The sequence below is a fragment of the Dipodomys spectabilis genome, unplaced genomic scaffold (genome assembly GCF_019054845.1).
Source record: "Dipodomys spectabilis isolate Male_0828 unplaced genomic scaffold, ASM1905484v1 ptg000331l, whole genome shotgun sequence".
Lineage (NCBI taxonomy): Eukaryota > Metazoa > Chordata > Mammalia > Rodentia > Heteromyidae > Dipodomys > Dipodomys spectabilis.
The window spans coordinates 480,088-502,971 of NW_024871008.1; the positions used below are offsets into that span (position 1 = coordinate 480,088).

Here is a 22,884-nt window from a genome sequence, read left to right on the forward strand (position 1 = left end):
AGCTCCCGGGCTTGAGGCCGGGCCTGCCAGGCGTCCCCTGGGCAGCCGCCGGGTCACCGCGGCCGGGGACGCTCCCGCCCGCCCCACGCACGCGCGCACGGCGCCCCTGTCAGCACGCTCAGCACACCCTCCGGTCTCCCGCGGCGGGGCTGCTCTCGCTCGAGGCCCGCGCTCAGCTGAGCCACAGCGCCACTTCCGGCTTTCCCGTTACGGGGGCTGAGGAATCGAACCCAGGGCCTCCTGCACGCGAGGCCGGCGCTCCACCCCGGAGCCCGGAGCGAGCGTTTTTAAGTAGTTGTACCGGGAGCCTGCGTGCGTCCCCCTGCTGGGCGCGGCTCCGTCCCGGCGGGTCTGCGAGGACCCGCGGCCCCCACCGCGTGCCCGGCAACCGTTGCCAGGGGGCGGGGCCCGGCGCCCGGGCTCATGAATATTCGGGTTATTCAAATGAGGCCCCGCCCCCGTTGCCAGGACGCCCGGGTCCGCGGCCGGAAAGAGCCCGGAGTGGAGAAAGCACCGCAGCTGTGGAGGGGGCCGGGGCCGCGACCCAGGGTCAGGGCACCGCGGCCCGCTCGTCAGGTGAGAGCCGGGCAGCCCCTCCCCGCGCCCCCGGCGCCCGAGGGCGCCCGGGCTGAGGGCCGGGCGAGGGCCCGGCCGCCGCGGGCCCCGCCAGGGCTCCCAGGGCGCCATCCGGAGCGGCCTCCCGCGGGCCGGGGCCGCCTCCGGGCGGGAGGGCGGCCTGGCCGTCCCGGGGGCTCGGGCCGCGGCCACGGTCCGGAGAGCTAAGGAGCCCGAGGCCGCCCCTGCGCCCGGACTGTAGGCCCGGCTCTCGCCTTCCCGCTTGGGGCCCTTGGGGCCTGACGCGGTGGCAGTGCATGGCTTTCGGGAGCTGGGGGGGGGGGGGGGTGAGATCTCTAATCTCTGTCCGTGTGTGTGTGTGGGGGGGGGGGGGGTGAGATCTCTAATCTCTGTCCGTGTGTGTGTGGGGGGGGGTGAGATCTCTAATCTCTGTCCGTGTGTCTGTGTGTGTGTGCGTGTGTCGTGAGATCTCTAATCTCTGTCCGTGTGTGTGTGTGGGGGGGGGGTGAGATCTCTAATCTCTGTCCGTGTGTGTGTGTGTGTGGGGGTGAGATCTCTAATCTCTGTCCGTGTGTGTGTGTGGGGGGGTGAGATCTCTAATCTCTGTCCGTGTGTGTGTGGGGGGGGTGAGATCTCTAATCTCTGTCCGTGTGTGTGGGGGGGGTGAGATCTCTAATCTCTGTCCGTGTGTGTGTGTGTGGGGGGGGGGTGAGATCTCTAATCTCTGTCCGTGTGTGTGGGGGGGGGGTGAGATCTCTAATCTCTGTCCGTGTGTCTGTGTGTGTGTGCGTGTGTCGTGAGATCTCTAATCTCTGTCCGTGTGTGTGTGTGTGTGGGGGGGGTGAGATCTCTAATCTCTGTCCGTGTGTGTGTGTGTGGGGGTGAGATCTCTAATCTCTGTCCGTGTGTGTGTGGGGGGGGGTGAGATCTCTAATCTCTGTCCGTGTGTGTGTGTGGGGGGGGTGAGATCTCTAATCTCTGTCCGTGTGTGTGGGGGGGGTGAGATCTCTAATCTCTGTCCGTGTGTGTGTGTGGGGGGGGGGGGGTGAGATCTCTAATCTCTGTCCGTGTGTGTGTGTGGGGGGGGGGGGGGGGGGTGAGATCTCTAATCTCTGTCCATGTGTGTGTGTGGGGGGGGGTGAGATCTCTAATCTCTGTCCGTGTGTCTGTGTGTGTGTGTGTGTGTGTGTGTGTGTGTGTGTGTCTCGAGAGATCTCTAATCTCTGTCTGTGTGTGTGGTGAGATCTCTAATCTCTGTCTGTGTGTGTGTGTCTGAGATCTCTAATCTCTGTCCGTGTGTGTGTGGTGAGATCTCTAATCTCTGTCCTAAAATCCCAAAGCCTTTGGGCTCAAGCATTGGGGCCTAGCTGTGGGCAGGCCCTGACCCTGGCCAGCTCACAGTCTCCGAGGCCTGGGGCTGGCAGGCTGGGTGGAGGTGACATCTTCCCAGGGGCACACGGATCCTCCCGGGAGCCTGAGGCGTTGGCAGGTGGCAGGGAAGAACGGATCTTGGAGCAATATGCAACTGAATAGGAAGGACCAGAATAAGGAGTCAAAAACTAGATGGAAGCTGGGTGCTGTTGGCTCACACCTGTAATCCTAACTACTCAGGAGGCCCAGATCTGAGGATCATGGTTGAAAGCCAGCCTGGGCAGGAAAGTCTGTGAGACTCTTATCTTCAGTTAACCACCTAAAAACTAGAAGTGGCACTGTGGCTCAAAGTGGTAGAGTGCTAGCCTTGAGAAAGAAAAAAAAAAGCTCAGAGACAGTGTCCAGGTCCTGAGTTCAAAAAGCCCACAACTGACCAAACAAAAAAATTGGATGGAGGTGACAAGGTGGCCAAGGTCAAAGGATGGTGGTGTTGAATGTTCTGGTCAGAATTTTAGCTACAGAGGGGGCGGCGTGGGGGGTGGGATGGGATGGGAAGGGGAAACAAAGGAGGAGGCTACAATGCTTGATAAGAAATGTACTCATTATCTTGCCCATGTAATTGTAACCCCTCTGTACAGTATTTTCACAATAAAGAAATAAAAATAAAAAAAATTCTAGCTACAGGCTGAGAATGTGGCTCAGTGGTAGAGCGCTTGCCTAGCATGCATGAAGCCCTGGGTTCAATTCCTCAGCACTACATAAGCAGAAAAAGCCAGAAGTGGCACTATGGCTCAAGTGTAGAGTGCTAGCCTTGAGCAAAAGAAGCCCAGTGACAGTGCCCAAGCCCTGAGTTCAAGCCCCAGGACTGGCAGAAAAGAAAAGAAAAAAATTCTAGCTACAGCCCAGAGCTCCTGAGTCTAGGGTCTAGGGCACAGCACAGGTTTCTGTGTTTTTCAGGAGCAACAGCCAGGGAGCCTAGTGCAGGTGAGCAGTGTCACCCCAGGTAAGCTTTTCCAGAGATCTGCAGAAGGGCTCTGAGGGACAGGGTGCAGAAGAGGCCGATGTACAGGAGATGGTTCAGAGCAGCAGACACAAGACATCCTTCTGGGATGGAAGAAGTAGGATTCAGATGAGGACTTGGTCCTCCTTTGCACAGGGCTCCATGTTCCTCCAAATCTGCTGGGCCAGGTCCCCTGTCAGGATGGTCACAAGTGTACTCAAGACCAAGCTCCAAGCCAGCAGCCCAGCCTAGGTGCCACTGGGCCCAGTGACCTGACTATGACTGTCACCATCCTCTCTCACAGGTGTCACCCGTGGACTCATGCTGCCTCCTTGCCCGGATGTTTGACCCACAGCACAAAGCAGCTACCTTCAGGTGTGGGGTCCGCCAGTGCAGAAGGAGGTAAATGAAATGCCTGAGACCCTGATCCTGGGCCCAGACTCAGACATCAGGAGGAGAAGAACCCACAACCCAGGGCTTGGGGCATGCCAGGAGCCTGTCAGCAAAAGCATATTGCTGATCACAGTAGGCAACTCATTCAGTACCCTAGCCTCACTGGGGCCCCAGATGGCCAGCCCTGGAGCCAGCACTCACTGTGGACACCAAAGTAAACAAAGACAGACACAAAAGGAGGATGGGAATGCAGGCAGGGGGCTCTAGGAATCCAGGACGGGAGATCTTCTGTGTGCCAGGCCCTATCAGGGTTGTATTGGGGTCTTTACTGGCCACAGAATGGAAGCTGGAGTAGAAGGTAGAAGGCCCTGCCTGCTTCCTCTCCTGGCAGGTTGGATGTGGATGGACCCAGCCTGGGATGGATCCCCGGGGCCTCTGCCTGGCACAGTCAATGTCCGGGTACGGGAGCTGAGCTGGCAGGGCCAGCACAACCCCTCCCCACACAGCAAGGGCTTCGGCAGCCATGGGAGCATCCACAGGGAGCAGCTAATGAAGGAGCACCTGTCTCCTGCCCGACTGGTAAGTGTCAGGGGCCAGGGCTCAACAACGGGGGTCTGCATCCTGAGTGCTGATGATGTCCAGCCCACCCTCATCCCAGCCCCTGCAGCGAGGTGCCCTCCATCTTTCCACCTTTGGGACCCTATATAACCCAAAGTATCAGCAGTCCTAGGGTCTCAAGGCCTGAAGGAGGCAGGGATTCCGCATGTACTTGCTAAGCCACTGTCCTCAAACAGAAGACCCTCCCCCCTTCCGTGTGAACTTCACAGCACACACACACACACACACACACACACACACACACACACACACACAGAGGCCCAAAGTGTTGGGAAATAGGAGATCTGTGTGTGAGTTCCTTGTGGGAGTGTCTCCCCCAGAATAAGGGTGCTCCAAGCCCCCCCCCCCCATCCCTGGGCCACAGTTCCTATTCCCACGCTCAGCTGACTGGGTCCATAGGCTCACTGCAAGTGGAAGCTTTTCAAAAATATGGAGTGGGATCTCACTCACTGTTGGACCCGGCCCTGAGCCTCAGAAGTTTGCATAGAACCTATCTAGACAACCTTGCATTTAGTACCCAGGAATTGCCTCCTACCCACCCCGGGGAGATGACCAAGCCCAATGCTGGTACCCCCAGGACCCCTCAGAGTAAGATCCAACCTGCCAGTACAGGACCTTCAGGACTTCTACAAGGTCCCCACCAATCCCACAACAGGTAGGGCCAGGGTCCTGGAAGGCCTTGCTTTCATCTGACACAAGCAAAAAAAGGCCTCATCCAGAGACCCAGGACTTCAGGTAGAGTAGTCAGCACCACCTCTGCATGTGTAGGCATGCTGTCAATGGGTTCAGGTAGGTAATGGCCAGGTGGTACTCAGCAGGATGGGTTCTGGACTCTAGCTATATTGTCGGGTCTGCTCCAAAGGTTCCATCTGAAAAACCAGCCACTCCAGGGGCAGGCTTGGTTCTATTGTCTCCCAGCTGGTTACAACCTCCAGATACCATGTTCACCCAGGTTCCACCAGCCAAGCTGTCATGACCAAGGCCAACATAGGTGAGGCAGGGGACATTTACTACTGGTGCGGGGGGCACCGGTAGAGTCCTGCAGCTTGGAGCATGGAGGAAGCTGTTAGGGAGTGACTCCGTCTTCTCTCTGCAGCAGGCCCTGGCCCAGGTGGATGACCTCCAAATGGTGCGGGTGCTGGAGATGTGTGTGGACACCCGTGAAAACAGCCTGGGGAACTTTGGTGAGAGCTTCTGAGTCACAGCCATCTCAGGCCACCATCACAGCCCTCACCTCTCTGTTTTGGTTGTAGAAACCAAGCCAGCAGGCACCCTGGACAGCACGTCTCTTTCCTTACGATTGCCCCCTGGCACTGAGCAAGCACTGGGCAGAGGTGGGGGTGTTAGCCTGTTATCCATACTTCAAACTGCCCTCCAGGACAGCCTCACCCAAACACTGGCACCCAGCACAAAGCAGCCACTGCTATAACAGTGCCCCTCGAAACAACACAGCCCGGTGGTAGGGGCTCCCAAAGCTTATTTTGAAATAACTTGAAATGTAAGCACTTACAGGAATGGCGCAAAGATCTCCATGTGCCCTTCCCCAGATCCTCCATGGTGGTGGGCCTGAGGCCCCGTTCTTTCCCTTACACGCATGCACACGTGCACGCACACACAACAGGGAAACTTGCTTTTCTGATCTGTTGAGAGTCATGGATATGATGTCCCATGTCAATTAATTCTTCAGTATGTATTTCCTAGTTGAGAGGAATGTCTCTGAAATGCAGTGCCATGATCAAAATCAGGAAATTACACAGATATGGGACTCTTATCTGTGCCACAGACCGGTTCAGATTTCACCAAACAACAGGAAAGATTCTTGCTGTCCAGGATCCTTGTGGGTTTTGTTTTCATTTCTCTGGTTACAGTGAAACTAAATCTGCCCCACCTTGGTTTGTCTTGCTTTTTTTTTTTTTTTCTGTTAAATCCTTAACAGGCCAGTGTAACGAGCCTGTGTGCACACAAGGTCAGGGACATCTTCTCCCCCTCCAGCCCTGCTACCAGGCCCAGCTTGCAGTTCTATGCTGCACTTGTCCTCTGGTTCAGAGACTGTCTTCCAGGAACAGTACCCCACCCAAAACATCACTGAGAACACGGGCTTCCCCTGGGACTGGGCCACGCTGGATGGTGACATTGCTGAGAATAGGTGTTGGTACTGTGTGCTGACACAGACTGCCACCGGGACCCAGGTGCCCAGGGGCAGACAAGGGAGGGCCCTGGCTCCCTTTCCCAAACTTAGTCCTGCAACTCATGGGCCTGTGGCCTTCCAGAGACAGCCTGTATAGTCCTATATGTGCAGCAGCCCCCACAGAAGACAGGGGGCAGAGGGCTGCGGGCAACCCCGCTGAGTCTGCCTGTCCCTCTGTGGCGTAGGTAAGTGGCTGGTGGGCACACATCCCCTTGGCATGGACACATTCCTTTTGGAATGGGGGGGGGGGGTAACCATGGGAGAGGAGGCGACTGAACAGGTAAGTGGGCAGGGGTGAGCCAAACCCGCTTCCTCCTGTGGCCCACAGGAGTGCACCTCCCCAACCTGAGCCAGCTGAAGCTGAGTGGCAGCCGCCTCGCCTCCCTCAGGCAAGTGCCGCCCCCCCCTGGGAGGGCAGGGCTGGAGGACAGTGGGGATGGTAGTGAACTGAGGCCAGAGGGCCTGGCCCTTGGCTGGCTACCGCTGTCCTGGGAAGCCCAGTGCCGCTCCACCCTGCTGACGCCTGCAGACATTCTCTTGCAGGCAGCAGGGTCTCCCCTGGGTTGAGGCCTCTCCTGCTGGTCCCTGCAAGAGAATGAGGCCAGGTCCTGGGTCCCTGGCTCCCAGGGCATCCTGACCTCTAGCCGTCCTGTGGGCTCTGGCTTCCCGCTCTGATTCCTTCCCCTGAGCTTTACTCACCTCCACAGGGGGGACACTTGCTGCACATGGCTGATGCACGTACCCAAGGCAGTCATGCCAGGTCCTGTGTCTGGCAAGCCAAAAAATTCTCACTGAACTCCAGAAAAGGGGTTTCTGGAGGACATGCTAAACCAACCAAGACAGTATCTCACATTACAATCCAGGGCATCAGCCACACCATGAGGCCAGGAGCTATGGGAGGGGAAGAGAGGGGGCTGCTGACCTGGAGAGAAGGGCCTGACCCTCCTGGAGGCCTGACCTCAGGCCAGAGCAAAAAATGCACCTTCCTAAACGCAGACGCAACTGTTGAGGAGGCTCAGCGCTTTCACAGCAAAGCTATGTGTGTGTGTGAGAGAGAGGGAGTGAGCGTACCATGTCAGGCTTGAGTTTAGGATTTGGGGACTGTCCCTAAGATTTTTTTCACACAAGATTGGCACTCTTATCACCTAAGCTGTAACTCCACTTCCAGCTTTCTGCTTGTTAGTTGGAGATAGTCTCATGTACTTTTCTGCCTGGGCTGATTTTGAACTGTGATCCTCACATCTCAGCCTCCTGAGTAACCAGGATTATGGGTGTGAACCACCAGCACCCAGAACCAAATCTTTTTTTAATAATTAGCTCTCATTGGACTGGAAAGAATCAAGACAAGAGAGTAACAGACTACCTGAGTGATTTGAGCAAAGGGAGTCTTGTGAAAAACATCTTTGGCTTTATGTAGCAAGAGTCTGGAAGCATATGGCAAAGTAATCCCCGTCAAAATTCTAGAAAGTTCTCCAGCTATCTGAGTTGGGCTCCATGTACTATATCTATTTATTTCTAGGTAATTAAGCAACTTCATGTTAAACATTTTCTTGAATTTCCTTACTTACATCAAAGAGAGTTCAATCAAACATAGCAGGTCTGGAAGTGGAAGGTGTTTCCCTGGCAGCAGCCCCCAGAGCAGAATCAGGAGTAGGGCTCATCTGCTGACACGGGCAAGGCCCCACATTTAAACCCCAGCACCCCGAAAGAACGGCAGCAGCATAAGCAGTCCGGCCTCATGTATTCGATGTCCTGCACTGTTGTCCTTGCTGGGGATATCAGGCCTTGCTCTGGGCACAGTGAACGAGTTTTCCAGGTAGATGTTTTCCGGTTTCTTTCTAGGCATTTTTGTATATTCTGGGTACATTTTAGACTTTACTCAGTGTGCCACGCCAGCTTCGGGGTGTCCTCCACTTAAGCAGATTCCTTTGTTGTAATTGGTTAGAGATAAGTGTCTCGTGGACTTTCCTGCCCAATCTGGCTTTGAACCACGATCCTCAGATCTCAGCCTCCTGAGTAGCTAGGATTACAAGTGTGAGCCACCGATGCCCGGCTTCACAGTGTTTTTTAAGAGCAAAAAGGCAAGTCTTTCCTCAAATTTCTCCACTGAAACATTCAAAAGCCAGAAGTATCTACACATACTTGATGGTAAGGCAACACAACCCAAGACCTCACACCCAGTCAAACAACAAACAAGCAGATGCAGCAAACATCCATGAGAGGCATCTGTGAGCACTCTAGAGTCAATGGACACAAACTCCAGCCTAGGAAGGTGATTAGAAAAGCCATTTAAACCAATAAATGAAATAAATGCTGACCCTTTGTAGCTAAAGAACAAATACTAAGTAAACACAGATGCAGACAACAGTAGAAAATTTAAAATCCTTGGTCTGGGAACATGGCTTAGTGGTAGAGTACTTGCCTGGCACGCATGAAGCCCTGGTGCTGTGGCTCAAGTGATAGAGCTCTAGCCTTGAGCAAAAAAGCAGCTCAGGGACAGTGCCCAGACCCTGAGCTCAAGTCCCAAGACTGACAAAAAAACAAAACAAAACAAAAAAAACACCTACCAGACGCATGGTAGATGAATGTAACCAGGGGGACTCCTGAGCTGGAGTAGAGCTGAAGAAAGTGCCCAGCAATGGTGGTTATTCACAAAGCCTGTGGTGAGGGAGCATTTGCCCAAGGAGGGAGTGAGTAGCCAGCACCGCGGTACCTGCGTGAAGAGCATCCTACAGGGAACAGGACACTCTGTGGTCCCAGGTGTGGATGCTGGCGATTCTGGTTGTAGCAGGGACTGATGGGAGAGGATGCACTGGGCAGCAGGTAGGGTAGGGCCGGGCTAAGCCATTCCCCAGGGCCAGACCCAGAACTTCCAAGGACAAAAAACACACAAAAGTGTGTTTTAACCATCTGAGAACAGGAGATCACAGCAAGGGGAGAAGGTCTGGAGACTTCCTCAGCTGAGGTGGCCAGAAGGCAGCTATCACTACCGCTGGCACCTGAAGACAGCCAGCATGGATGATGGCTTGCCACCAAGTCACCTCTGGCTAGACAGGGCTCTCCATCTAAGGACTGCCCCGCCCAACCGACTTTTTTCCACAGAGACCTAGGCACCTCTCTGGGCTGCCTGCAGGTGCTGTGGTTGGCCCGCTGCGGTCTGACTGACCTAGACGGCATTGGCTCCCTCCCGGCGCTGAAGGTGGGCGTGTGGCCCCTGGGGGAGGAGTGGGTGACAGGATCTAGCCCTGGCTAAGCCCCCTATGTGGCCCCCAGGAACTCTACGTCTCCTACAACAACATCTCGGAGCTGAGCCCACTGTGCATGCTGGAGCAGCTGGAGGTGCTGGACCTGGAGGGCAACAGCGTGGATGACCTGGGGCAGGTGCGATACCTGCAGCTGTGCCCGCGCCTGGCCACGCTCACGCTGGAGGGCAATCTGGTGTGCCTGAGGCCAGCCCCCGGCCCTTCCAACAAGGTGTGGGTGCTGGACGCCCAGCCAGTGTGCGCGGGAGGGGCCTATGGCCAGGGACCTCTGTCCACGTTGCCCTGTGGCTCGTCCTCGCTGAGCTTGAAGGCCTGGCAGCATGCTCTGCCTGGAGCCACCGCACACACACACAAACAGGCCCCACAAGCCCCACACACCTCCCCCCATGGTGCACCTCAGTAGCTGCTGCTTGGCGGGGGAGGGGTTGAATCGGGGGACCTGCTGGGCCCCACAACCACCCAGGGCACAGTGGCCGCTCAAGTGAGCAACAGCCAAGTTCAGGGCAGGACCCAGGCTGAAGGACAGCACAGGACCAAGGGCACATCCTCAGTGGGCGAACACCCATCCCCGATGTCAGTAGGTGGGGCCGCATATCAAGGCCCTGGCCCCTCGGTCCTGATCCGTGGTGGTGTAGGGGACGGGGGTGGGGGGGTGCTGGCCTCAAGAGTCCACTGGAGGGCTGGGAAGGTGGCTCAGTGGTAGAGCGCTTGCCTTGCATGCATGAGGCCCTGCATTCGATTCCTCAGCACCACATACGCAAAAAGAAAAAAAAGCTGGAAGTGGCGCTGTGGCTCAAGTGGTAGAGTGCTAGCCTTGAGCTGAAGAGATGAGGGACAGCGCCCAGGCCCAGAGTTCAGGCCCCATGACCGGACCCAAAAAAAAAAAGCCCACTGGACCCAAATCTGCTGTCCCTCTCCCTCCTCCCTGCAGGCATTCCAAGGCTACAACTACAGGGCAGAGGTGAGGAAGCTCATCCCCCAGCTGCATACCCTTGACGAGATACCTGTCACACACACCAACCTGCCAGACACCCAGAAGCTGAACCAGGACTGGTTCATGGTGAAGGAAGCCATCAAAGAGAGCAGCCTGCTGGACAGTCTCCTGCCCCGGCTAGGTAGGGCATAAGTTTACTGTAGCCCCTGGCCCAGAAGAGGCTTCCAGTAGCCACTGAGGCTACTGACAGACCTCTACCAGCACCCAAGAGGATAGGCCTCCATCAGTCGGCAAGACAGGCTCCATCAACCCGAAACCTCTCAGAGATGCATCGCTGCACATCAGACCTCCCAGCATGACCCGTTCCCAGAACAGTGCACATGAACCCCAGTTCAGGACTGTCCCCACGGGGGTGCCCGCAGGGCCTGCATTTGCAGAGAGGGGGAAGTCCGCAGCGGAAGGCCTGTCTGGAAAGATGGGGACCTGAGAGGCAAACCTCAAAACAGGGCCTCGAGACTGAAGCAGGCCAGAGACCTCTAGTTCTGTTCTGGACAGATCACTCCCCCGGAGCCACCCTGCGGAAACTTGACCCAGTGCTGCCCCTGGCAGAGACCCCGCCCTGGTCCCTGTCTCTGCTGGTCCCGGGGGGACCCCTGCCTGAAGACCTGCTTCCTGAGGACCCAGCCCCAGGAGACCATGCCAGCAACCTCACCCATGGTAACTGATCTTCCCCAGCCCAGAGCTAACCCTACTGCACCTCCGCTCCAAACCAGGCACAGACACAGCCTCTTCTTCAGGTGCCTGGCAAGTCCTCTGTGGGAACCCCACCAAAGGCCTGCGAGAACGTAGACACCAGTGCCAGGTACATCCTCCCCACACCCCCAGGTGAGCCGGGACGCCAGCCCTCCCACAGCGCCTCCCCGACGGGGCCCCTCCCCCTTCCCCCACAGCCCTTCCCCACCCCAGCACAGTGGACCCCTGGAATGGACCATCACTCAGGGCCCCAACCTCCACAGTGGGCCAGCATCCAGGGCTCTGCCCTGCACCCCTTCCAGGGCCAGGTCCCCGAGCCAGTCCATTTTCTCCCTGGGCATGGTTACCCTGAAGCAGCTGCCACAGCTAGATTTGACCACCAGCCTCCATCCCAGGACCTGACCCTGCAGGCAGTTGTGATCTGGATGTAGCTTTGGGCCAAGAGTGACTGGTGCCCCTCCTCTGTGAACGCCACCATGGTGACCTGTCTGGTGTGGGGGTGCAGGGGTGGGGGTTAGTTTGCCTGGGTAGCTCCTGGACCTCCGTATATCCAACGTAGCTGACATGGGGTGCGGAGGCCAGTGGAGCCCCTGCCTCTCACACGTTTGGAACTGGTCCAAGGCAGACATGCCTACAGCCCCTCCTCCCCATTTCAGTACCCTCCCCCATAGGAAGGTGTCACAGAAGAAAGGGGCTGAAGCTCCGAAGGACCCCCTGAAGGCCCCTGGAGAACAAGAGGACCTGTTTGAGCCCCAGACCTCCCCCAGCCCTCCAAGCCTGACCTCAGGTACTCCCCCTAGCCTTGGATGAGCACATGCCTGCTCAGCTCCTCCTCAGCCGGGCTGGGGAGGGGCTGTAAAGGACAGTCCTGTCTTGGGGGAGGGGAGCCAATTCCAACCAATTCCTCATACATGTACACCAGGGGACCTGGAGCCACCTGGGCTAGATGCAGGAGGGACAGGTATTCCACTAGAGGATATGGGCTGAGCGCAGAGAGGGCAAGATCAAAAAAGAGCCACCTAGTGGGGTGCCAAGTGGCCAGGGCAGGCTCTGACCTCAGGGGTGCAGGCGGGAGGCTAGGGGGTGAACCTGAAGTCTGTTGGAAGACCAAGGCAGGGCCACGTCACCCCGCAGGGCCTGTGCTAGACTCAGGGGTGCAGAACTAGGGAGCTGGAATGGGAACTGGAGGGAGGGGCTCTCTCCAAGGCCACTGGCTTCAGGAAAAACCCTCACCTGCAGTAGTGGGCAGACCTAGAGAGGAATGAATGCTGCAGGTATGAGTAACAGGAGCACGGGCTTAAGGGTTGGCAAAGAAATCCTCTGAAGGATGGACAGAGGACAAAGCAACCAAACCTTCGCCCTTCTATCGGCTGGCTAGTGTCTGGGCAGATAGGTGGGAAATGGCCCTGAGACAGTCAGACGTGAACAGCTGGCCAAATGTGAGGGCGAGCAGGAGAGATGGCAAGGGTACCTGCGCCTTCCACTCCAGTTACCAGGCCCAGGTGACCAGCGGGCGACCCTGGCTACTGGCCTCAAACTGTCCTGTGGCCAGGCCCACAAAGCCAGAGCCCAGACTTTGTGTGCTCTTTGCTGCCCAAGAGCTAGCCAGTCCAAGTAGTAGAAGTCATGGGACTGGAGTCCCACGGAGTCACCGGAGTCTAGTCATGGGGCTGGAAGAGAGGAAATGGGACAGAGAGGTCTGTCCGGGGAGGAGTGTACAACCTGTGCAGCCGTGATGACCACAGGAGGCCTCTTTGCCCGTGGTGCCCCTCCCCCAGCCTGCCACCGTGTCCAGGCTGCAGGACAGGGCGTGTAGGAACCTCCCACCTGGCGAAACCTTTGTCTGAAGGGCTTCTCTGACCTGCTCTTCCCTTGCTTTCTAGGGCTTTCCAGGACCTTGTGCTGTCACCTGATCCCTTCTCCTCCCAAGTACCCAATGCCACCTAATTCAGACCACAGCTCCCCCGGGGCATCAGACCTGCCCTTCAGGGGGCGCAGGCTCCGAGCCCTGGGCAGTATGGGCCCCACCCCCGTTGAGAGGCCTGGCCTGGGTGAAAGGCTGGCTACAGCCACTGCCCTGAGAGCCCTGGAGGTGTCCTCAGGCCCCGGCCCTCGAATCCAGGGGTGTCCAGACACAAACCCAATAACAGATCCAGCAGCCAGGCCACCAGGTCTCTGCTGTCTACCTCATCTAAATCCTATCCCTCCAGCCCATTCCCACCCTTAGTCCCCCCCACCCTGCCCCACTGATGGGCTTGCCTCAGTAGGAGCTGAGAGGTGCCCAGAAGATCTTGAGACCACCACCAGGATTCTGGCCTCAGCATCTAGTGGACGTGGGGATGGGAGGTGAGCCTGGTGCTGGAGAGGCCCCTCTTGGCGGAGTGACGTCCAGGACTTGGGACAGCCAGGGCATCCGAGTTCAGACCCCAGGTTAGGTTTGAGGGGAGGCCCAGCTCCCCACCCCTCCTAGCCCACTCGCCCTCCCAGGGGCCTGGGGCAGAGGGGCAGGCCTTGCCAGTGAGGAGTGGACGGGCTGCAGCAGCTGGACTCTGCAGGTCCCCCAGGCTCTGTGGGACCTTCTTTGTTGCCCACGGTCCAAGATGCTCACCCTAGACCTCCAAGGGCACACCTAGCACTCGGGAAATGGTTCTGTCCTCTTGTAACAGTCAAATCACTTTCGACTCTCAGGTGTTCAGAAATGCTGTTTACTTTGTAGGCAAAGTTGGTTCAATAAATTATGCAGCTGGTACTGCCTGCCTGGCCAGACCCCCTCCACCCTCCAGCACACATCCTCAGCTACATCCTCCAGCACACGTCAGTGGTGATGGGTGGGCAGCTGAGAAAGCGGAACCCGTATTTGCTCTCAGCTGTGCTCTGCACAGACAAAGCCACCATGGGGCAGCTCCGGTCTACACTTTTCCGGCATACCTGCGGAACAAGCTGAGCATGAGCGCCAGCCCCGAGAAGCAGCTGGGCCTGAGGGCCACCCAGGCCGGCCAGGCAGACCGGGAAGGCGCTGGGTGGGCCGGAGTACTTACCTGGAACTTGTCCTCCCTCCTACTCAGACACTTCTCGAGGGGCAGCCCGGCCTCTGTGTAGGACAGGACGGAGTGGGGTCAGGCTGGCCAGCCAGGGTCCCTATGGCAGAGGGGGTCAGGCCACCCTCGCTCTGCACCCCATGCTCACCAGGGACGGTGGGCGGAAGCTGCTGTACCTCAGTCTTGGTGCCCTCCCGCTGTGCCGGACCCTTTCCTGGGTGACAAGGCTTGCGAGTGCTTAGCCGTGGCAAAATGCCCCAAGTCCTGGTGGAACCGGGCATCTTGGTCAACCTGGGAAAGGGATGGGACCGGCAGGGTGCGCGAGAGTTCAGAGCAAGTTTAGAGCAGTGTTTCTAGCCGTGGCCAGGCCTAGGGAGCCGAGGTGCTCCTGGGGAGGGCGTGGAAGACAAGTTTTGCTGGCGAGGACCAGACTGAGGGACTCATACCCACCCCGGCTTCCGGCGTCCAGCCTTGGACTCCTGCACTCTGCCCTTGCACATAGGTAAAGGCCGGCGCTGCTGTTCCTGGGTGTCTGTCCCAAGTCCAGCCTTGGAGAGAGGGAAACAATCGATAGACCAGTCCATGTTGTCCTCAAAGGTTCTGGAGCCCAGGGTGGCACAGTGTGGGGCTTGGTGTTCACTGAGGACCTTCAGGGCCAGCAAGGACACATCAGTGACCCCTGCCCTGCCAGGCGTGCCCAGCCCTTCCCGACGGGGACCAGCACTGACCTGACCCTCAGCGTTCAGGAGCAGCGTTACGCAGCCCTGGCTGGAGTGGAAGTAGACAGGTTCCTGGCCCAAGAATATAGGCGGCTGCTTCTTGGTGCGGCGAGTCCCCTCACCCCACACCTGGGAACGGTACGGGACGTTGGGGGAGGAGCAGAGGGCTGGAGTGGGGCCACACGGGCTCATGGACAGGGGGGCGCACCGTAATGTGGTGTCTTGGGGCCAGCAGGGTGCCAGGTGGGAAGCGGAACATGCACACTGGGAAGTTCTGCACCAGCTGCTGCAGCAGGAAGCCGCCCAGCTCCACAGTCTCCTCTTGGGACTGGTTGAGGATGCGGACAAACCTCTCCCGGCAATTCACAGCTACAATCTTCAAGCAGCAGCTATCCTGGCTGGGGCAGAAAAGGAGTGCCAAGGAGGTGCCCTGACCCAAAAGCTGCCCACCAGCCGGTGTGCCGATGGCCGGGCAACCCCTCACCTCAGCTGGTACCCAGAACCTTGGTAGTCAGGGTCCGCAAAGGGCTTCGGGACCATCTTGCTGGGGTGGCCCAAGTGGGGTTTCTGGCGACCTACGGAAATGAGTGCTCTCAGGGAGCAAGGCCCACAGGTGCTGTCCGGTGGAGACAGTACCTTATGAGGCCAGACAGGCCTGCAGCATGTTGGGTCTGCCTGGCAGGGGAGCAGGGCCTGGAGAGGTGGGGAGTCCTACCTGCGCCACCTTCTGTGTCTTTGCTGAAGCTTTCGCTCCATGTCTGGTTCTGCTCAGAAGACAAGTCTGGGTACCCGGGCACCTTCTGCCCTTGGGAATGCAGGACCGGCTGGCAGTGGTGAGAGTCAGGGTTGGTGTCCTCTGAGCTGCTGGAGTGTACCACGGGCAGGGAGCTCCACTCCAGACTCTTGCCAGGCCTTTCCGGGTGCTTGTCAGGGGAATCCGAGCTCCAGGAGTCCAGCGAAGAGGGCGGGCGGGGCTGGATCTGCCTGGGGCCACCTTCTGCTCACTGGGTGCCCTGGCTGGCAGCCCCGCCCTCATCCAAGCCCACAGCATGGTAGCAGTGGCCCAGTGGGTCCTTCCCTTCATCTTGAACCCATCCTACAGATTAAAGCCAAGGCTTGGAAGAACTAAAGGACTTGTCTAGGGATACTTAAAGACAGAAGGAAGCCTGACTTACTTCTGCCAGGCCAAGCCTTCCCCCTTGCCCTGGCCCCTGGGGCTCCCAGCCCAAGGCAGCTAGTTACTTCTGCTCCACGCTGGACGTGATGTCGGTGAGAAGGTTGGGGAATCGACGGGCAATGCTATTCCAGTCCACGTCCTCCAGCCGGAAACCCTGGGCAGGAAAGCAACAGGCACGTGGCTCCCTACCCAACAAGTGGAATGCCCCTTGCCTCCAGCGGGGGGTCCTGCTCACCTCCCCGGTCTGCTCATTCTCTGAGAAGTCACTGGGTTCCATCAGGGTCTCCGCAGTGATCACCTGCAAGGGACACAGGCCAGGGGAAGACGCCTCTCCCCCGGTGGCACCCCTCCCTCCCTCGACCTCATCAGCACCTTCTGCCAGGTGGGCAGGAATGCAGGTCACATGACTCCTCTTGGTGGAGGCAGCCTGACCAAGGGCAAGCTAGGAACCCTAACAGAAGCACTCAACAAAGCAGCACGATGACCTCCAAGGACGGCTGGGAAGGGCCCGGGGGCTAAGCTCACTTCCACGCTGCCGGTCTGCGACCGAAGTATGCGGCCCACCCAGGAGGAGTGGGCCAGATGCAGGAGGCATGACTTCTGGAAGTTCTGTAGCTCATCCTCCAGCTGCTGCACCATGTGGAGGGTCTGCATCAGCTGCTTTTCCAAGAGCTCTTTCTCCTGCTCAGGGGAACCGTCCATGAGGAGCCGCCTGGTGTCCTGTTCCCAAGACCAGCCTAGGCACCCCTGCCAGGGCCTGGCCCCGCTCCCCGCGCCCAGCGCCTCACCAGCCGGGCTTGTTCTTTTTGCGCTTTGAGATCCAGAGTCAACTTCCGGACCTGGTTCTGCAGAAACTTCTCCTGAGTGCAAGGACTCCTGGGAAGAGAGGCAAGCGCATCTCAGCGGGCCCTGCGTCAGCGCCAGGCAGGCTCCTGAGGTCAGCATCGGAGCCTCCCGCTTGACTGCCATGGCACCCTGGGTGTGGGCTAGGGCTTAGGGTTACAGTGCAGCAGGTTAAGGCAGGTTGTACCCTGTCAGGTTTGAGGAGGGGTCCACATGCTCCGGGCTACACTTACACTTAGAGCGTAGTAACTTACTTAGGGTTCCCTCATCTAGCAAGGACTAGAGCTAGCAATGAAGGTTGTCAAAGTGCAAGTGCTAGAAACAAAGAAGTGCTAGCTCAGCAGCTGGGGTTGGGGTTTGACAGAAACCAGAAGTTGGGGAACCCAGAGGCTGGGCTGAGCTGGGGATGTCACTGCTGACCTCTCCGGGGGGATCCCTGCCACCTCCTGTAGGATGTGGCAGTGCCGGTCATTCTGGAGGGCCGACCGCAGTGACTGGATCTCCAGTTCTCTCAGTTGCCACAGCAGCCTCAGGGTCCGGGGGTCCAGGGCCTCAGGGGACAACCTGCAATTCCAGTCCCTGCTGCTTAACCAGCCTGGTCTTCCGGTCAGCCCAGGAGGCTGGCCACCTGTCCTTCCTGTCCTTACTGCAGGTTGACAACTGGTGGTTGACTTGTGGTGTCCTGGGAACAGGAGGGATTCCCTTTATCTGTAGGTGTGTCCACTGGAGGCCCCACATCGCTGCTGGCCGGCTCTCCATCTGCTGGCACAGGGGGCACCTCCTCCTCTTCAGACTCTAGGGAAGATTCTGGGGCCATGCTCGATGTTGGTCAGGAGCTGGGAGGAAAAGTAAGCTCAAGTTTATCCTTGTATCCCAGGCATGGGCATCTCATGGAACTCACATGGGCCGGAGAGAACTGAGTAGCGCTACCAGTTCACTAGGGGTCACTGAGGCCCACATGTATGTGTCCACCCCATTGGACAGAGGGCTGTTGGTCACAGGAGAGTCTTCCTCTGTTTCAGGTCGGGCGGCAGGTCATTTCCCTGCCGTCATGTTCTCAGTGTGTCCGCCAGCTGTCTCCTCTTTGCCCCCCTAGCCCTCAGCCTAGAGCAAAGGTCAGAAGTACTGGCACTCTGCCGTGACCTCATTCACATGCCCCAGCCCAAGGGGCTCACCACCAACACCCACCTGAGGCTTGAGCCCTTAGCAGGCTAGGGAGGGATGGAGAGGTGGGTTCTATGCAGTTGCCATGGGTACCTGCATCCAGAAGAAGGGCTGTTTGTTAACAGAAGCTTCCAAGGAGACCCAGTCCTAGAGCCATGAATGGGTTCTGGGCCAGCCCAGCCTAGAAGTATAGGGAATGGGCCACTGCCCAGCTAAAGACCAGAGGACCACATAGACACCTGAACCCTTCCCTGGTCAATGGTGACTGGTGGACTAGGGGCTCAGGGGCTGTGCTGGCTAACAGCAGTGAATGGTAGACTTGGCCGCAGTGGTCTAGGACTGGGTACCTAACCCAGAAATGGAAACTTCACCTTCCCTCCCCATCACCACACCCCCTGGGCTGCCTCAGTGGCGGTCCATCCTAGGGAGCCCTAGGGACAGTTCCTTTGCTCCAGGATCAAAATGAGGCCTAGAAGTGGGGTACTCCAGTCTTTGTGTAGCATCCAAATTGGTGCTTTCTCTCACACCTTCAACCTTTGCCACTTTAGGCTTCAGGAGGGGCCTTATGGGGTGGACACACAGGCCTCCACGCCCCTCCCCCCACTTCCACCTGATTGGGGCAGAGCAGATAGCCAGAGGCCTGGGATTCTCTCGCCAGGATGGCAGGGGAGGTGGAGGGGCGGCTTTAAGTGCGACTCAGTATGCAGAGGCCTGGGCCAGCCTGCTGCTCCCGAGGGCACTGGGCCCCACTGGGGCGGGATGGAGCCTCAGACAAAGAGCCTGGGGCCTTTGTCCTAAGCAGCCTCAGAGGGTACTCCTCCCCCATCATGGCTGCTGCGCCCACCAGCCCTGCCCGGCGGGGGAGGGGGGGAAAGGGGGAGAAAGGGAGGAGGGCTCCCTCCTCCTCCTGCCCGGCGGGGGGGCTCCCTCCTCCTCCTGCCCGGTGGGGGGGGGCCCCCTCCTCCTCCTGCCCGGTGGGGGGGGCTCCCTCCTCCTCCTGCCCGGCGGGGGGGGGATCCCTCCTCCTCCTGCCCGGCGGGGGGGGGCTCCCTCCTCCTCCTGCCCGGCGGGGGGGGGGCTCCCTCCTCCTCCTGCCCGGCGGGGGGGGATCCCTCCTCCTCCTGCCCGGTGGGGGGGGCTCCCTCCTCCTCCTGCCCGGCGGGGGGGGGGCTCCCTCCTCCTCCTGCCCGGCGGGGGGGGGCTCCCTCCTCCTCCTGCCCGGCGGGGGGGGCTCCCTCCTCCTCCTGCCCGGCGGGGGGGGGCTCCCTCCTCCTCCTGCCCGGCGGGCGGGGGCTCCCTCCTCCTCCTGCCCGGCGGGGGGGCTCCCTCCTCCCGCAGGATCGAAGCCCCCCCATCCGGAGGGGACGGGGTCGGAGGGCCCAGACCCGCAGGGCTGTTCAGGACATGACGGGGCGGCTTTGGCCCCGCCACGCCTTGGACGCAGGACCCCAGCCAGCGCTCCCTCGCTGGCGGGGCGGGGTACCCGTCACACCGGAAAGCTACTGCGGAAGTCGGCGGGCAAGCGCGACCTCACACCGGCGCGGAGACGCGGCGGACGGCCGCGGACGGCCGCGGACCCGCGCTTCCGCGTTGTTCGCGGGGGAGGTGAGCGGGACCAGCCCCGCCCCTTCCTGCAGGCCCCGCCCATACCTGGGCCGGGGGCGTGGCGTCGAGCCAGGGGCGGAGCTAACGAGGGCAGCCAATGGGCGCGGGCGTGGGGCGGGTATCGCTGGCCACAAGGCCACGGGTGCGCGGTGGGGTGGGGCGTGCGGGCCGCCGGCCAATGAGGCTGCGGGGCTGGGGCGCGGCGCGGCGCTAGGCAGCAGGTTGCGGCCGGCGCGGCGCGGGAGCGTCCTGGTCCGAGTGGCGGGCGAGCGTCCAGGTGAGCGTCGCGCCGTCCCCCGGCCTCCCGAGCGCGAGGCGCGGGGCCGGACGGCGGGACGCGTGGGAACCGCGCCGAACCTGAGCCGACCGCCGCGGAGCAGGGAAGTCGGGGTGCTGCGTGGTGGGGGAGTCCCGAGTGCCCGCGGCGGAGGGAGAGCGGGGACCAGCGCGTTGGCCGCAGGCCGGCGGCTGGGCCGGGGCGGGCAGCGTCCGCCCCTCCGGGCGTCTCCGAGCCCCGAGGCGGGGCCCCTCCCGCGGGGGTTGTTCCCGGGGCAGCCAGGGCGCCGTGTGGGCCCGCCGGTGCCCTCGGTGCCTGGGGACGGCCACCTGCGGTGCCGCCCGCGGGAGGGGCCGCGCCCTCGGGGCAGGTGACGAGGACAGGAAATCCTGGACCTGGTTAATGATTCCTTCATTCCTGGAGCGGGCTGGACACGGGAGGCCGCGGCTTCCAGGGGACACCACACTGAACCTGTTGCGGGGCCCGCCAAGGCCCTGACCCTCGGGTCTGTGCCCTCCCCACAGGACAGGTATGATCTTGGAGCTGGCCGCCATGGAGCTGAAAGTGTGGGTGGACGGCATCCAGCGGGTGGTCTGTGGGGTCTCAGAGCAGACCACCTGCCAGGAAGTGGTTATAGCACTAGCCCAAGCAATAGGTAAGTACCTTGGAGGCAGAGAGACCCAGTGGGTAGGGCAGGGGCCTAATGGTCGCTGACCCTCCCCCTTCAAGGAGGGGGAAACCGGGTCCTGATTGCTCTGGTTCTTCAAGTAAGGTAGACCGAGTCAAGGACACAGGCTGAACCTTTCTCTCCCCTACAGGCCAGACAGGCCGCTTCGTGCTCGTGCAGCGTCTCAGAGAGAAGGAACGGCAGCTGCTGCCACAGGAGTGTCCAGTAGGTGCCCAGGCCACCTGTGGACAGTTTGCCAGTGATGTCCAGTTTGTCCTAAGGCGGACAGGACCCAGCCTGTCTGGGAGACCCTCCTCGGACAGATGTCTGCCCCCGGAGCGATGCCCAGTTCGTGCCAGCCTCCCCCCAAAGCCAAGAGCAGGACCTGGCCGTGAGCCCCGGAAAGCACTGACCTTCAGTTTGGGATGTCCCAGGCTGGCTCCCAATCCCCTACCCCCTGAGCCTGCAACCCCATTAGCATCCACACCGGGCACCTTTGCAGACCTGCAGGACCTAGAGGTCAGAGTACAGAGGAATGCCGAGGAGCTGGGCCATGAGGCCTTCTGGGAACAGGAGCTTCGGAGAGAGCAAGCCCGGGAGCGAGAGGGCCAGGCTCGCTTGCAGGCCCTGAGTGCAGCTACTGCCGAGCATGCTGCCAGGCTCCAGGCCCTGGATGCGCAGGCTTGTGCCCTGGAGACTGAGCTTCGGTTGGCCACAAAGGCGCCTGGACCTCCCTCGGCTACAGCATCTGCTACAGAACGCCTGCTCCAGGACCTGGCAATCCAGGAGCGGCAGAGTGTGGAGGTGCAGGGTAGCCTGGCCCTGGTGAGCCGAGCTCTGGAGGCTGCTGAGCATGCCCTGCAGGTGAGCCCAGGAGACTCAGGCCCTGCTGCCTCCCTGTCCCATACACAGGCCAGCTTGGGGGTCTGGCAGAGGGTCAGACTAGCAAGCTTGCTCTGTGGGTTGTGGAGCTCCATGGTAGGCCCCTGAGAGTTCTATGTGCTCCCAGGCCCAGGCTCAGGAGCTTGAGGAGCTGAACCGGGAGCTCCGTCAGTGTAACCTGCAGCAATTCATCCAGCAGACAGGGGCTGCCCTACCACCGCACACACATCCGGACAGAGGCCCATCTGGCACAGAGGTTAGCGTGGTTCTGGGGAAAGGCAGAATGATGGGGGCCAGGCCCAGCTCCCAGCTGACCTGCTTTCCTCACAGGATCTTCTGCCTCCAGCCAGTGAAGAGGCCCTCCAAGGAACCCCCCAGAGTCATGTCCTAGTACCCAGCCTGAGTCCTGAGGGTATGTCTGCCAGCCCCCCACCTGTGGGATGGACCCTTCCCGGGCCGCAGCCTCCTCAGCTTGTGTCTTCCCCACAGCTTCCCACATATGGCAGAGCTCTTGGAGGTAGCAACTCTTGCCCAAGTGGGGCTGGCTGAAGATAGATGAGCCAGGATAGCTGGGATGAGTCGCCTGGACAGCAGGACAGCAGGCGTCTGTGGCCACAGAGGATTCCGTCCACGTGCAGTGAGAAGCACTAGTGTCCTGGGCTTCTGCTTCAGGAAGGTGGAGTGCCGCAAGCACAGCTCCCTAGCCCTTGCCAGTTGACAAGTCCCCTGGAGAGGCTTGGGCCAGCTCAGAACTCTCCTGCTCCCAGGGCCACTACTCCTTGCCAAGGAAGGGCAAGTATGGATACTACATTCACGCAGTGGTCATGTGCCTGTGGGCAGTGTCCTTCACTGTGTGCATGCCACCTCCCCTCCCCTACCCCAACACTTAAACAATAAACTACCCAAAGTGCCTTGAACGCGTCCCAAGACAGTGCTGTGCAGGTTCTGTGAGGCCCAGAACTTGAAGTCTACATAACGGCCATGGTGGAGTACTCTGGACGGGCCACTGGGATCTGGGAAGGGGGTGCTTCAGGAACCAGAGCTCCCTGGGATCCAAGCTGGGACTTCCCTAGTTGTTTTGCCCTGCGGGTCTCTGAGACCTTTGTCATCTCCAGACTTATGAAGGCCTGCCAGCTCAGCTCTGACCTGGGTTTTTGTCTGGACCCCACTCCCACCGGGCTTCCTGAATCTGTCTGGCCTGCACCCCATACAGCAGCAGGAACTAGGGATGACAGGACTACAAGTAAGACCTGCCCGGCAGGTTTGCTGAGAACTTGTGGAGGCTGGTTCCTGGATCCTGGGTCAGGTCCTGGGTTTCTGGGCTGGCCAGGCCCCGGGAGCCCTCCCGAGGTGGGTATGGGCCCTGAGTGGACAAGGTCTGTGCCTTTTCTCCTGTGGGAGTGCACAGCCCCTATT

At 59.7% G+C, this 22,884-nt stretch overlaps 3 protein-coding genes across 14 annotated transcripts; 2 read left to right on the plus strand and 1 right to left on the minus strand.

Annotated features, from left to right (window-relative positions):
* Positions 1 to 3,254: 3,254 nt before the first annotated feature.
* On the plus strand, positions 3,255 to 13,850 carry Lrrc56 (leucine rich repeat containing 56). Of its 6 annotated transcripts, none has more exons than XM_042665529.1 (11): positions 3,255 to 3,322; positions 3,732 to 3,919; positions 5,055 to 5,142; positions 6,475 to 6,535; positions 9,249 to 9,345; positions 9,420 to 9,620; positions 10,341 to 10,524; positions 10,899 to 11,060; positions 11,141 to 11,228; positions 11,753 to 11,883; positions 12,980 to 13,850. In XM_042665529.1, exons 2-11 carry the CDS (start codon positions 3,737 to 3,739, stop codon positions 13,321 to 13,323), a joined length of 1,539 nt encoding a protein of 512 aa, XP_042521463.1. In that variant the 5' UTR covers positions 3,255 to 3,322; positions 3,732 to 3,736; the 3' UTR covers positions 13,324 to 13,850. The 6 variants fall into 6 exon arrangements, with proteins under 6 accessions (XP_042521463.1, XP_042521462.1, XP_042521466.1 ...); XM_042665528.1 differs by having other exon boundaries at positions 3,265 to 3,349; XM_042665532.1 differs by having other exon boundaries at positions 3,265 to 3,349; positions 11,768 to 11,883.
* A 33-nt stretch (positions 13,851 to 13,883) lies between these two features.
* Positions 13,884 to 19,583, minus strand: Lmntd2 (lamin tail domain containing 2). 4 transcript variants are annotated; one of them, XM_042665524.1, is made up of 16 exons: positions 19,530 to 19,583; positions 18,062 to 18,130; positions 17,521 to 17,709; positions 17,294 to 17,437; positions 16,819 to 16,906; positions 16,556 to 16,711; positions 16,266 to 16,328; positions 16,096 to 16,184; positions 15,569 to 15,837; positions 15,338 to 15,428; positions 15,062 to 15,251; positions 14,863 to 14,982; positions 14,585 to 14,781; positions 14,283 to 14,425; positions 14,135 to 14,187; positions 13,884 to 14,024 (listed from the first exon to the last, which is right to left on the minus strand). In XM_042665524.1, the coding sequence occupies exons 3-16, from the start codon at positions 17,688 to 17,690 to the stop codon at positions 13,893 to 13,895; spliced, it is 1,905 nt and encodes a 634-aa protein (XP_042521458.1). In that variant the 5' UTR covers positions 17,691 to 17,709; positions 18,062 to 18,130; positions 19,530 to 19,583; the 3' UTR covers positions 13,884 to 13,892. The 4 variants fall into 4 exon arrangements, with proteins under 4 accessions (XP_042521458.1, XP_042521460.1, XP_042521459.1 ...); XM_042665526.1 differs by lacking the exon at positions 19,530 to 19,583 and having other exon boundaries at positions 14,585 to 14,682; positions 18,062 to 18,616; XM_042665525.1 differs by lacking the exon at positions 19,530 to 19,583 and having other exon boundaries at positions 14,283 to 14,398; positions 18,062 to 18,616.
* Positions 19,584 to 19,865: 282 nt separating this feature from the next.
* Positions 19,866 to 22,389, plus strand: Rassf7 (Ras association domain family member 7). Of its 4 annotated transcripts, none has more exons than XM_042665521.1 (6): positions 19,866 to 19,919; positions 20,444 to 20,574; positions 20,738 to 21,450; positions 21,596 to 21,724; positions 21,799 to 21,880; positions 21,958 to 22,389. In XM_042665521.1, the coding sequence occupies exons 2-6, from the start codon at positions 20,451 to 20,453 to the stop codon at positions 21,987 to 21,989; spliced, it is 1,080 nt and encodes a 359-aa protein (XP_042521455.1). In that variant the 5' UTR covers positions 19,866 to 19,919; positions 20,444 to 20,450; the 3' UTR covers positions 21,990 to 22,389. The 4 variants fall into 4 exon arrangements, with proteins under 4 accessions (XP_042521455.1, XP_042521456.1, XP_042521457.1 ...); XM_042665520.1 differs by lacking the exon at positions 19,866 to 19,919 and adding an exon at positions 19,938 to 20,022; XM_042665522.1 differs by lacking the exon at positions 19,866 to 19,919 and having other exon boundaries at positions 19,931 to 20,574; positions 21,815 to 21,880.
* The last annotated feature ends 495 nt before the right edge of the window (positions 22,390 to 22,884 follow it).